At 39.2% G+C, this 12,904-nt stretch overlaps 1 protein-coding gene across 1 annotated transcript in view; it reads left to right on the plus strand.

Moving 5' to 3' along the window:
• The window catches only part of Phex (phosphate regulating endopeptidase X-linked), a 207,148-nt gene that overhangs the window by 123,133 nt on the left and 71,111 nt on the right, over positions 1-12,904 (plus strand). The window contains exon 14 of the mRNA XM_052730304.1: positions 3,661-3,738. Coding sequence (XP_052586264.1) covers positions 3,661-3,738 — 78 coding nt within the window. The remainder of the gene's footprint in view (positions 1-3,660; positions 3,739-12,904) is intronic.

Below are 12,904 nucleotides of genomic sequence, written 5' to 3' on the forward strand. Positions count from 1 at the left end.
GGTTTTGAACAATTCAGTTCTGAAGCTTCTCAGAGAAAAATGGAATGGGTTGGAATGGTGAGGAATTAGCAACAAACTCTAGAAGAAGGAACATTTGACCCAGAATACAAATATCTATATATATTTTTGAAAAAAAAGAGAATATTCTACTGAGCTGTTAGCAGTCTGCTATTAGAATCATTACCTGATTTTATTTGGGTATCCCTGGTAGGGAAATCTGGATTCCTTGCATTTCTTTTCTGATTTTCATCAAGTTGCAGTGATGCTAAATAAACAAAAAAGGATTCAGTGCTATACATATAAGTACAGGAGCTAATGTATTCTGTGAAACTCTGTAGTTCAGTGAGGTCTCAGAGAGTGAGGTTGGAAAAAGAATGCATAATTCACTGATATGCTTTGGGAAAGCCAGTGTTCAGAAAACAATTGTTCATGACTCAGCTTGTCTTGTATATTTTTGGGGTTGTGTGTGCTGAAAAGAACTACCTACAATTCTTCATTTGCTAAAATGATGCATATGACTTGCGGTGAGTCACTAAATTATACTGAGAAATTAGCTACAGCTAGGAAAGTAAGTAGTTTCAGAAAAAGGTAGCCTATAAATATGTGAGATGTTGTTTTGTGGTCCTGGAATGGTTGTAACATCCTGTTATCATATTAAACTTTAAGTGTAGCTCACAGGCTTTTGAAGGCAGAATTTGATCTGTGCTATATGTGCGTCCCTGGAACAGCAAAACCTATTAGGGCTGTGTCCTGCAGCACTCCTAAAATTCTAAATCTTGACTTGGAAGTTTCTGATGATATTTAATATTTATATTATCTCAAAGAAGTTAAGGGAGATGTACTATCTCGCTCCATTTATTTCTTGAGTGAGGTGATTTGGAAGGGACTATAGAAGAAATATCATTAGCCAGAGCAGTGTGGGAGGTCACTGGTTTTGCTGGAATACAGCTAATGGGGCTGGGGCTGCTTAGGTCTTTTGTTTGCTCATCTGAAGGTAGGCCTGGAAATACAGATTTTCATGCAAATGATTTGTTTAGCAAATACTTGCAAGTGAAAGCAGCAGCAGAATGGGAGAAATTAGATCAAGACAGGGAAGAGCTGAAGGGAGGATGCAATGTCAGAAGACATTTTGGAAGTAGTCTGATCCCGTGAGGAACTCTGCTAGTGTAAATTATACCTCTGAGCTGGTCCTAAATTGAAGAGAAGATGTTGGGCTTTCATGATCCTGCCACAGTCAGTTATTGGCTAAGAGTTACCTGTAAGGAGCGAGAGCTCAGAATGACAGAAGGCAGATCAACAGCCCAGAACGAGCTGTGGTTATATATAGGCCTTCAGATTTTCTGGTGCTGGCAATTAGAGAAGACAGGACTCTAGAATTGGCTGCAGAAACAAGACCAGAAAAATGATAATACTAATGGACATGTTAATGTGGAAGGGAAAAATTTGCAGGGTCCCACCGCTAGACAAAGATCTATAGACAACTATTGACTGCTGGGAGAAGGAGAATTAGCCCCTCCAAGTGACAAACCCCTTTAATGGTTGTCCAGTGAAGAATGGTTACCCTTGAAACCACATATGCACCACCACCAAAATGGACTCATCTGGATGTGTGTGTGTGTGTGTGTGTGTGTGTGTGTGTGTGTGTGTGTGTGTGTATAACAGCAACAACAGTAATGATGACAATGAAAAACAAGTTATCAACTTGAGAATGGGAGCAGCTCAAGGGAGGGCTGCAGGGAGGGGCTGGAGGGAAGAAAGGGAGGGAAAAATGATGTAACTCTATTTCAATTAAAAACAATTGTAAAAAAAAAAGAGTTTGGGGAGGGCTATCTATATACAAGTGATAAAAGGCATCCCAGGGAGTGTGGGTGGAGCCTAGGGAATGTACTTGCAACACCATTGTGAGTTGCATTTATTTTATGAAATCCAGAATCTGGGGACATAGTGGGAGAGGGTTACACATGGAGCTGCAAAATTTCTCTAGAGCAAGGGCTGGCAAACTTTCTTCCAAAGGCCCAGATAAAATATTGGAGACTTTGTGGGCTCCAGAGTTTTTGTTTCAGTGAGTCAGCTCAGAAATTGTAGCACAGAGGCAGTTATAGATAATAGGTAAATGAATGAGTGTGGCTGTGTTCCAGCATAATTTTAGTTATGAAAACAGGTAGAAGAAGAGGCCTGAAATTGGTCCTTAGGCCACAGTTTGCCAGTTGTTGCTCCAGACTGGCACTCACACTGATTTTCCCTTTATCTATTCCCTGCATGCTGCAAAACAAAGAAGGTAATCATTAGTACCTGTGTCTATCAAGTGGATGACTATGATGTGACGCATCTTAAATTATTCTGGACCCCCTGCCTCCTATCTTTCTGGTGTTCTGGTCATCACTCACATGGATAATCATCCTGATGCATGACTCATCTCTTTTCACTCCTCTTGGAAATATTTAACCCTTACTTATATGAATAACAATGAAAAAGGCTTGTTAGCATGGCATGAATTTCCTATATACTTGTTTTTCATACTAATTTATTGTAGGATAACTTTTTTTATATATTCATGAAGTGCACCAGATATTTTGACATAGATATACATTGTAGAATGGCTAATAGAAATTAATTGGCATATACATTAACTTACATATTTATCCTTTTCTGTGGTGAAACGTTTAAAATCTACACACTCAATTGACCATGTGGATCAGTGTGGGCTTGGATTTTGTCTACAAACATGAGCTTGTGAGTATTCAGGTCATTTCAAAGGTCTGCTTTTACCACATGGTCCTTTATTTTTTCAGTGGTACTTGTTTTTCTGTGTCTAGTTTATTTCAGTTACCACAATGATCTCTGATTTTATTACCCTTTTGTACCTGAATATTATCCCATTGTTGTATGTGTTTATGTACACTACACGTACACTACACTTTATCCACACACATCAATCAGTAGGTCATCTCTGTTTCTTGGCTACTGCGCATAGTGCTGCAATGAGCATGGGAGTCCAGATGGCTCTTTGATATACTGATTTCATTTTTGGGGATGGTGGTGGTGGCGGTACCTATTATCTATGGCTTCACTCAGTAGAGGAATTGCTGAATTTAACAGTAATTCTGGTTTTAGTTTTTAGCAGTCTATTTTCCACAGTGGCAGGTAAGTATTCTCTGGTTCTTCAGATCTGCACCAACACTTCTTTATAATAGCCAGCTTACCACATGCCAGATAATATTTTATTATGGCTTTAATTTGCATTTCCCTTATGATTAGTGATGTTGAAATATTCCCTTTTACATACCTGCTGCATATATATATATATATATATATATATATATATATATATATATATATATATATGAAAAACAATTTTCAGGTTCTTTAAAGAACTTGTTTTCTTGCTATTGAGTCATTTAGACTTTGAAAATGTATTTCATACTTTCAAATCTATCAGCTATGCTCACAGTCTGTTATTGTTTGTATGTTCACTACATTTGTAGCACATTGAGGACAGGTGGTAACTCTTTTTTTGTTTTATCATTTACAGTGACTTGCATATAGAAGACACTTAGTCAATGGAGTTTTCAGATGAAAACTGAAGCCCTACATTCAGTGATTATTAATGATTTAAGTGAGGAAACTCTGACATCATATTTCTCATTTTTCTTTTTATAGGCAAGAGCTGTTTTGGCAAAAGTTGGCTATCCAGAATTTATAATGAATGATACTCATGTTAATGAAGACCTCAAGGCAGTAAGTACTAAATTTACTGTATTTTTTTTGGCAGGTTTTTCTGGCCTTATGCCTATTAACTAACCCAAGTCCAAGCAATTAAACCTGGTGGTGCCAGAAAGTACCAACTTTTGATTAATTCCTTGACTATATATGAGCCTGAGTTTGCCAGGCCTATCTCAAGATTTAGTGCAGATTCCAAATACAGGAAGTGTCAGAAAGCTGAGTGGACATCGTAAAGCAAATGGAAATAATTCACCAAATTGAGTATTTTACAATTAGTGGACATGTTCTAATGGTGAATGCATCATGTTTGTTGTTAAATATTTTTTATTTTCTTCATTTATATTAAATGGATAGACATAAATCTGCCTGCTGAGAGTTAACTTCATTAAACTTTATGACTGTTTTGGCAAATTAAGTGCATATATATATATATGACTCTATAATTTATTATGCATCGGACTGTATATTGGCATTAAGTTACTGATGAGGAATGGTAATAATTCTTTTTTATTCTAGTGTTTTGAGATACATATTTTTCATTACAGCCCTTTCTAATCATGACTACTGTTATTTCCTTTCCCATAAATAGTTCAGAAGACTTTTTTTCTTCTTCACAGAAAATCTCTACTTTCACAATTCACTGAACATTCTTTTTTTTAATATACATGAATTTTATGTGTATGGGTGTTTTGTCTATATGTTTGTCTGCATCCCCTAGAACGGGAGTTACAGATGGTTATAAGCTGCCCCATGTGGGTGTTGGGAATCAAATGCAGGTTCTCTAGAAGAGCAACCAGTGCTCTTAACCCCTGAGCCATCTCTCCAGCAACAGCACTGAACTTTTTTTCAAAAGTAGTCTTGAAATGCTTTTAATAACTATGGCTTGCTGTGGATGATTGATTGATAAATAAAATGCTAATTGGTCAGTAGCCAGGCAGGAAGTATAGGTGGGACAAAGAGAGAGGAGAAGTCTGGGAAGTGGAAGGCTGAGGACAGGAGATGCTGTCAGCCACCACGATGAGTAGCAAGATGTAAGTTACCGGTAAGCCACAAGCCATGTGGCAAGGTATAGATTAACTGAAATGGGCTGAGTTTAAGTGTAAGAGCTAGACAGTGGTAGGCCTGAGCTAATGGTAGAACAGTTTAATTAATATGAGCTTCTGAGTGATTATTTTATAAGTGGTTGTAAGGTCCGTGGGGCTGGGCAGGACTGGAGAAAATTCCAGCTACAAATGGCGCGCAACGTAGCTCATAGGTCTAGCTCTTTGCTGAAATTGTGATTTGACATGTGGCCTATCTGTAAATAGTGCTAGCTTTGTGATTGAATATCAGAATTTTATAAGACCCTTTACATGTGAGATAAAGCCTAAATTTCAAACTTTCTATACTTCATTCGTCAAGAAGGTGTTACCTTTGCTGATTAAATTGAACACTATTTCTACTCACATTTTTTTTCCTATGTGCCCAGGAGTGATTTGATGCTTTTGAACAAGGTTGATATTAACTTTTTGTTTGTTTGTTTGTTTTTCGAGACAGGGTTTCTCTGTGTAGCTTTGGTGCCTGTTCTGGATCTCACTCTGTAGACCAGGCTGGCCTGGAACTCATAGAGATCCGCCTGGCTCTGCCTCCTGAATGCTGGGATCAAAGGCGTGCGCCACGACCGCCCAGCGGTTCATATTAACTTTAACCTCAGACGGAAATAGTATTTATCATATCTCAGAGTTAATCTGGAAGAAAGTCACCTCACATTCTGTTTGTATCCATTAGATATCAATAGTTAAAATAGCATTAAAGGAACAAGTATTTCATACCATTTATTGGATGTCAAAAATAGGAGTAAGTGTGGAAGTTAAAAAATACTTACCCAGCTTAATTTGAGAAACATGGAAATAAAGGGTTACTTCTCTTAAAAAAATCTTTGTAATATACAAATATTTTGAGAACTTTTGAAAGATCTCAGTGAATTGAATATATGATGTCTTAGGGATTTTATTGCTGTGAAGAGACACCATGAGCATGGCAACTCTTAAAAAAAAAACATTTAATTGAGGGTGGCTCACTTATAGTTCAGAGGTTCAGTCCATCATGGTGTGGAACATTTCAGTGTTCAGGCAGACATGGTATTAGATATTAAATCTTGTAGGCAATGGGAAGTCGACTGGCTGTCACACTGAGTGAAGCTTGAGAAATGAGACCTCAAAACCCGCCACCACAGTGACACACTTCCTCCAATAAAACTACACCTACTCCAAACAAGGATACAGCTTCTAATAGTGCCACTCCCTTTGGGGGCCATTTTCTTTCAAACCACCACAATAGAACATATTGAAACAGTCTGATACAATATTTTTTTGGTGTTCATGATCCTAAATTATTTTCTAGGTAATAAAAACATTGTACCTCCATGGGCGGGGGGGGGGGGGGGGGGGAATCTTTCTACATTTGGCTTCAAAATATGGCCTCCCCAAAACTGATGATATTGCTCTGGAAGAAAGTATTAATGCTTTCTAGCATCTTACTTTTCAGACAGTTTTATCTTCTATACTGTTTTAATGATTCTGAACATTTTATTATGATAATTAAATATGAAAACACTTTACACAATAATGTAGATGATGTTGTTATCCCTGCCTTCACCAATCCTGTGAAGTAAATGTATTTATGAGCATCTTGGAGAAAAGGATGTGAAGAGTGAAAGAATTTGGGTGATCTTTTCAGTCACATAGAGTACTGGATACAGGGCTGGAGTCTGGGATCAGAAAGCACTGGCTTCAATCAGAGAAAGGGATCTCAGGGACATCTGATATGAGTCAATTTGGGAGACTTGCTGGGGGTGTAGGGGGGCAGGGTGGGAAGCAAAGCAGTAGGGAGGGAATTTTAACATCATTTGATCTTGTGCAGACTTTACTTAAGTTCCCTTTGGCTATTTGGGTATTTTTTTTTTAATGTATGTGATTTTTAAAATATATCTTTTATTATTTAAAACAATTTTTTAAATTTAAATATATTTTGATAATATTTTCCCCTCCCCTAAGTCTTTCAATATCCTCTCCCTCCCACCCAACTTTAAGTTCTTTCTCAAAAAACAAACAGGAACCCAATACAACAATGCCCTCCAAAACCAAGAAAACAAAATAAAGCAGCACCCAAAAAGAAAAAAAGCCAAAAACCAAACCAAAACCCACCAAACTGTAACCAAATAAAAGCACACATACACAAAAGCCCTGTGGCGTCCATTATATGTTGGTCAACTACTTTTGAGCATAAGGCCTACCCTGGAGTGATTGATATACCCAGTGTCACTCCATTAGAGAAACCTGATTTTCCCTCTTCCATCAGGTATAAATGACAGTTCAATAGTTTACTCTAGTTGTTAGGTTTTCATTCATTCATTCCTTCAGTTTTTAAAAAATAAGATAAAACAAAAGCTATTACGTCAGAGTTGGACAAGATAAACCAACAGAAATAAAAGAGCCCACGAGAAGGCACAAGAATCAGAGAGCCTCTCATCCACACACTCAGGAATCCCATAAAAACACTAAACTGGAAGCCTTAATATAAGCACATGGGGCTTGGTGCAGACCTGTGTGGGCCCTGAGAATGCTTCGTCACTCTCTGTGAGTTCATATGAGCTTTGATTGAAAGAGGCCCCCTGTAGCTAGAGTTTTCCTGCCTGGCCCACAGTCAGGACAAATCTCTCTCACCTGCCAGTCCCACAGCCACTCAGACCTAACCAAGTAAACACAGAGACTTATATTGGTTACAAACTGTATGGCCGTGGCAGGCTTCTTGCTAACTGTTCTTACAGCTTAAATTAATCCATTTCTATTAATCTATACCTTGCCACGTGGCTTGTGGCTTACCGGTACTTTACATCTTCCTTATCCTGATGGCGGCTGGCAGTGTCTCTTCATTCAGCCTTCCACTTCCCAGCTCTATTCCCCTCCTTGTCCCGCCTATACTTCCTGCCTGGCCACGGGCCAATCAGTGATTTATTTATTGACCAATCAGCAACACATTTGACATAAAGACCATCCCACAGTACTTCCCCTTTTCTTTTCTTAAAAAGGAAGGTTTTAACCTTTACATATCTCCAAAGTCAGCTTGGTATATTTGGGAATTTGGGCGTAGCTTCTCTTACTACTTTTTGCTGGAGGGGGGCGCTGTATCTTCTGGGGAAACAAAGAAAATTTTAGGATCATGGAGTAGTCCGTGAGGCTGTATCATCTGAGCCAGTTGCCTTGAAACGGTTCTGGATGTTGGATCATCTGGGCCATGGTGTCATCGGAGACCTTTCAGGGGGTCTTGGTTGGTCAAACCTGATGTATCTTAATCTGGAATAAATCCATAGCCTCTGGCTTTCTGTGGGAACAAAAGCAGAATCTCCTTTCTAAAGCAACATATCCTTATATCCAAATTTTGAAGTCAAGGTACCTTTAAAATATGCATATTGGTTTAACACAGCTTCCTTTACAATCAAATATCTCTCTGTAGTTAAGAATCCCAAAGACAACACAATCCAGATTCTCTGTGTAATATTCATCTTCACATGGCTTATTTTTTATATTAATTTTACTGTCTCTTTAAAGACTTTATTTTTTAAAACTATGTATTTGTGTCTATACTGTATATATCACCTTTTTTGTCTCTTTCAAGCCTACATATATTTTACACACATTTTAAACTATTACATCTGAATCTGTCTTATTGTGAATCTATTGCTTTAAGCTGCAGCAGCTGTGGCTGCTGGCTCCGCCCACCTCAGCTTCCCAACATGGCGTGGTACTTTACCACCAGCTCTGGGAGCTATCGTGGGTCTATGTTTTTATCCAAGCAGCGTGTAGCCCAGAAACCTCTTTTTTTTGTTTTGTACTAGCAAAGGCTAAATCCACAATGTAGCTTAATGTGCCATTTGCAGAGGCCTCATTCCCACCATACTGCAGGTCGAGCATGCACGCACACTAGGAACCCGCCAGTAGCTCAAACCGGCAGGCTGCTGCTAACTTGAAAGAGACAACTAGGAACTGTTTTTAGCTCCATTTTAGAATCTTTTTTGTCAGTTTTTAGGTGGAAACACTTGCCACCACGTTGGACGCCATTTGTAGCTAGAGTTTTCCTGCCTGGCCCACAGTCAGGACAAATCTCTCTCACCTGCCAGTCCCACAGCCACTCAGACCTAACCAAGTAAACACAGAGACTTATATTGGTTACAAACTGTATGGCCGTGGCAGGCTTCTTGCTAACTGTTCTTACAGCTTAAATTAATCCATTTCTATTAATCTATACCTTGCCACGTGGCTTGTGGCTTACCGGTACTTTACATCTTCCTTATCCTGATGGCGGCTGGCAGTGTCTCTTCATTCAGCCTTCCACTTCCCAGCTCTATTCCCCTCCTTGTCCCGCCTATACTTCCTGCCTGGCCACGGGCCAATCAGTGATTTATTTATTGACCAATCAGCAACACATTTGACATAAAGACCATCCCACAGTAGCCCCCAAACAGTGGGGGCTTCTTCCCAGACCCCGGATTAGGTATAAACCACACCCAAACACCTATTTTCACAGAGAAATCCTTTATTAAGCAGGAAAGAGAAGTTAAAGTGGCTGCTTTCTGACTCAGGTAGGAAAATAGCAGCAAGAGACCTTGCAGGTGTAATTTTTAAGAGGAGAAGAAGAGGATGTCTGTTTTAGAATGGGCTAACATGCTGTGGTAAAGGATATAGGGGAGGAGGGAGAAGGGGAAGAGGACAAGAGAAAGGGGACAGGGGTATTTGTCCTAGAGGGACAAAGACTGCCTCTGGATAGAGGGGGGACAGACATGGCACATAGGCAAATGGCAGTTTATAAAGGTAAAGGGGGAAACCACGTGTTAGGATAAGGTGTTTAATTTTAATTGGGCATTTTAATTAAGTGAGCTAAAAGGGGCTTCTGATAACTGGACCTTAGTAGTCAGCCTTAGGAGGAGGAAGTGGCCAAATAAGGGAATAGACCTTGGCGGCTAGCTTCAGGAATGTAATCTAATGGTTTTTTAGCAAGGCAGAGGGAATGGGGAGAAGGGCAAGGCCTGCCAGAGCCACATGAGTGGGCTAGTGTCCCTTCATTGATTATGTTGATTTAGAGGTCCTTGTTCTCCTGGTTTCCTTTGCCCCATCTTATATTTTTTCTTGCTCCTCTTTCATGGGGTTCCCTGAGCTTTGAGGGGAGGGATTTGAGAAGATGTGATTGTATGAATTTAAAAGCACCTACTTGGCCCAATATCTGGCACATAGGATCCCTATGAAAAGTAATTTTATGGGGGCTGGAAAGATGGCTCAGTAGTTAAGAGCACTGGTTGCTCTTTCAGAGGATTGGGTTCCATTCCCAGACCCATATGGCGGCTCACAAAAATCTGTAACTCAATTCCAGGGGATATGACATCCTCTTCTGGCTTCTTTTGGCATGAGCACACACATGGTGCACATACATAGATGTAGGCTAAACACTCACATGCATAACATTTTGAAAAGGTAGTCCTGTGGGTCAAAATGAGAACTGTTGCTACTAAGAATAGCATCTTTAGAGTACAAAGTACTCTAGAAGGAGATCCTGGTTACTTTCCTAGATAATTATGTATGGTTGATAAGTATCCCAAGTCAGGATATGGGAGAGCAATGGTTATAAGAATGAACCCAGAAATGCTTAGAGTGAAATTCTCATGCTTTCTCTTACTACTGTGAGACCTGAGGCAGATTATATATCTTTTCTGTGCCTTAATTTCATTATCTGCAAAACAGATGATAGTAATCTCTCGCATACAGGATTGTCATAAGGATCAAATAACATGTTCAGAACTTGCACTGGTACATAAACACAAACATTAAGCATTAGCTATGACATCTTCAATTTGCACTTATGATAGTGGTGTTTTTTTTTTCTGGTCTGGAAAAGTCAAAGTCATGATGAATTAATGCATGCAGTATCCAGGTCCCTCAAATTGATTTAAAAGGCTATATAGATGGAACTGTCCCAAGCCTTAATCCAATCAGGTAGCATTCAGAGCTTGCTTGAAATACTTAGTTGATCAGGTTTTGTTGGCAGTCTGCTGCTGTCCAAATTGAGAGTCCCAGATTTAAGGCTTCACCTAATGCAATATCTTTTGTGAAAAGAAACCAGATACCGAACAGGATACATTTCTCCAGGGGCTCAATTGCAGCCACCGGGTACCAAGCTTTTAAAGCTCTCTTGTGAAGAAATGTTTTTCATCTGACTTATTGCCAGCATGGATTGAAATTATATTCAGGCATTTCAAACAGTTTAAAAAGCCAATGTGAACAAAATCAAAATACACAAAGTAAAAATTCATTTGTGTTAAAAAAAAAAAACTGATAAAGAAAACTGAATAAAGCCCAACTAGAAAGGAGGCTAAGGGATGATGCGATTGTAAATCATGCCACTGAGGTTAATAGAAAAATGACTGAAATATCATGGGCACACAATGGAACTGTGTTTTCAGTTTTAATAAACATGTAGATAAGGACTACTAGAGAGCCTCTGCGCAATTTATGCTAGTGCAAGCTCTGAGTGTAAGAGATTGTTGGAAATGAAATTCAGCTTGCTCAGTTTGCCCCAGGTAAAGATGTAATTCATCAGGCACAAAAGGGAAGAGGAGAGCGTTTAGGAGATGGGTCAGATGGAGGTCAGAGAGAAAGGGTACAAACTATAGTTGAGCTCATATGGAGATAAGAAGAAATGAAAAGAATTGAGAGGCAAATGTGAAAAAGAATCAAAGAATATTATTTCCCTCTGAGAATGACATGATCAAATGAGATACTATGCAATGAATTTCTGAACAACAGGTTTTCTGTAGTCTTTGTTAAAAGCAGTAAGAAGTGAACTACCAATCATTTGAAATGATATCAGTATGTAGAAAAGTTGGTTAGGCTAAGAGGGGAAGTGAGTGTCAATCAGTGTTCAAATTAGCCATATAAAGTATACATTCTACTTCATTGATGCTTAACGGAAATAGACTGGAAAGTAAACCAGAAATTAAGAACTCCAGACTTTTGTCTGCTCTAGCTATGGTCTCTTCTTTTCTCTTCTCTTCTCTTCTCTTCTCTTCTCTTCTCTTCTCTTCTCTTCTCTTCTCTTCTCTTCTCTTCTCTTCTCTTCTCTTCTCTTCTCTCTTCTCCTCTCCTCTCCTCTCCTCTCCTCTCCTCTCCTCTCCTCTCCTCTCCTCTCCTCCCCTCCCCTCCCCTCCCCTCCCCTCCCCTCCCCTCCCCTCCCCTCCCCTCTCCCTCTCTCTCTCCCCCTCTCTCTCCCCCTCTCTCTTTCCCCCTCTCTCTCCCTCTCTCTCTCCCTCTCCCTCCCCCTTTTTGTGTGTGAATGATAGAGTACTACTGCAAGAGTGTGATGATCTTTTGGATAGAATGCTCCATTAAAATATGATAATTATTCATCATTTGGTAAAAACAAAGAATGTTGTCTTCAGCTATCTCAAATAACTCCTAGCTACCATGGCATTAGAGAACTGAGAATAGGCATAGAACATGGAGTACCTTGGTACCCTCAAACTTCTAACCAGGTCACCTTATCTCTCACATAGTAGCTTCCATCTGGCCAGAGCAGACTGAGTACTGCTCTCCAACCCTAGCATAGAGGTAGGGCATGTGGTTATGGTGTGCTGATTGAGGCTCTTGGTCACCATTTAATGGTTACTTGTGGGGAATTCCATGGTATATTATATGTGTGCATGGTTAAACATTTTGAACCACACCCTGTATATATGTGTATAAATATTCAAATTTTCTCTCTCTCCTTCTCCCTCCCTTCTCTCTCTCTCTCTCACCTCTCATCCAATTCATTTAAACACATCTATCTTGTATATTGTTCTATTATTTAAATAAGGGAAAATAGAAATTCAAATTGTGGATTCCATTAAGCATTCAGAAATTTCTTTGGGTACCTAACATCAAATCTTATAGATATTTGGGCATATCTCTGAGCATCCTTAAATAGATTTGAGTAAAATGGGAGATTTCTAGTTCTGTTGGAATATGCATGATCATATAAACATAGCTGTACTTTTTCTACAAAGAAACTGAACACATTTTCTTGTTCTGTCTGTTTTGTGCATCCTTCACCTTAGTTGAGTAGAGGAGAAGAAGGCAGTGATAGCTTTATTCTTCTGCTTAATCTGTGACAA

Source organism: Peromyscus californicus, unplaced genomic scaffold (assembly GCF_007827085.1).
Source record: "Peromyscus californicus insignis strain IS unplaced genomic scaffold, ASM782708v3 Scaffold_10__1_contigs__length_136768540, whole genome shotgun sequence".
NCBI classification, from domain to species: domain Eukaryota; kingdom Metazoa; phylum Chordata; class Mammalia; order Rodentia; family Cricetidae; genus Peromyscus; species Peromyscus californicus.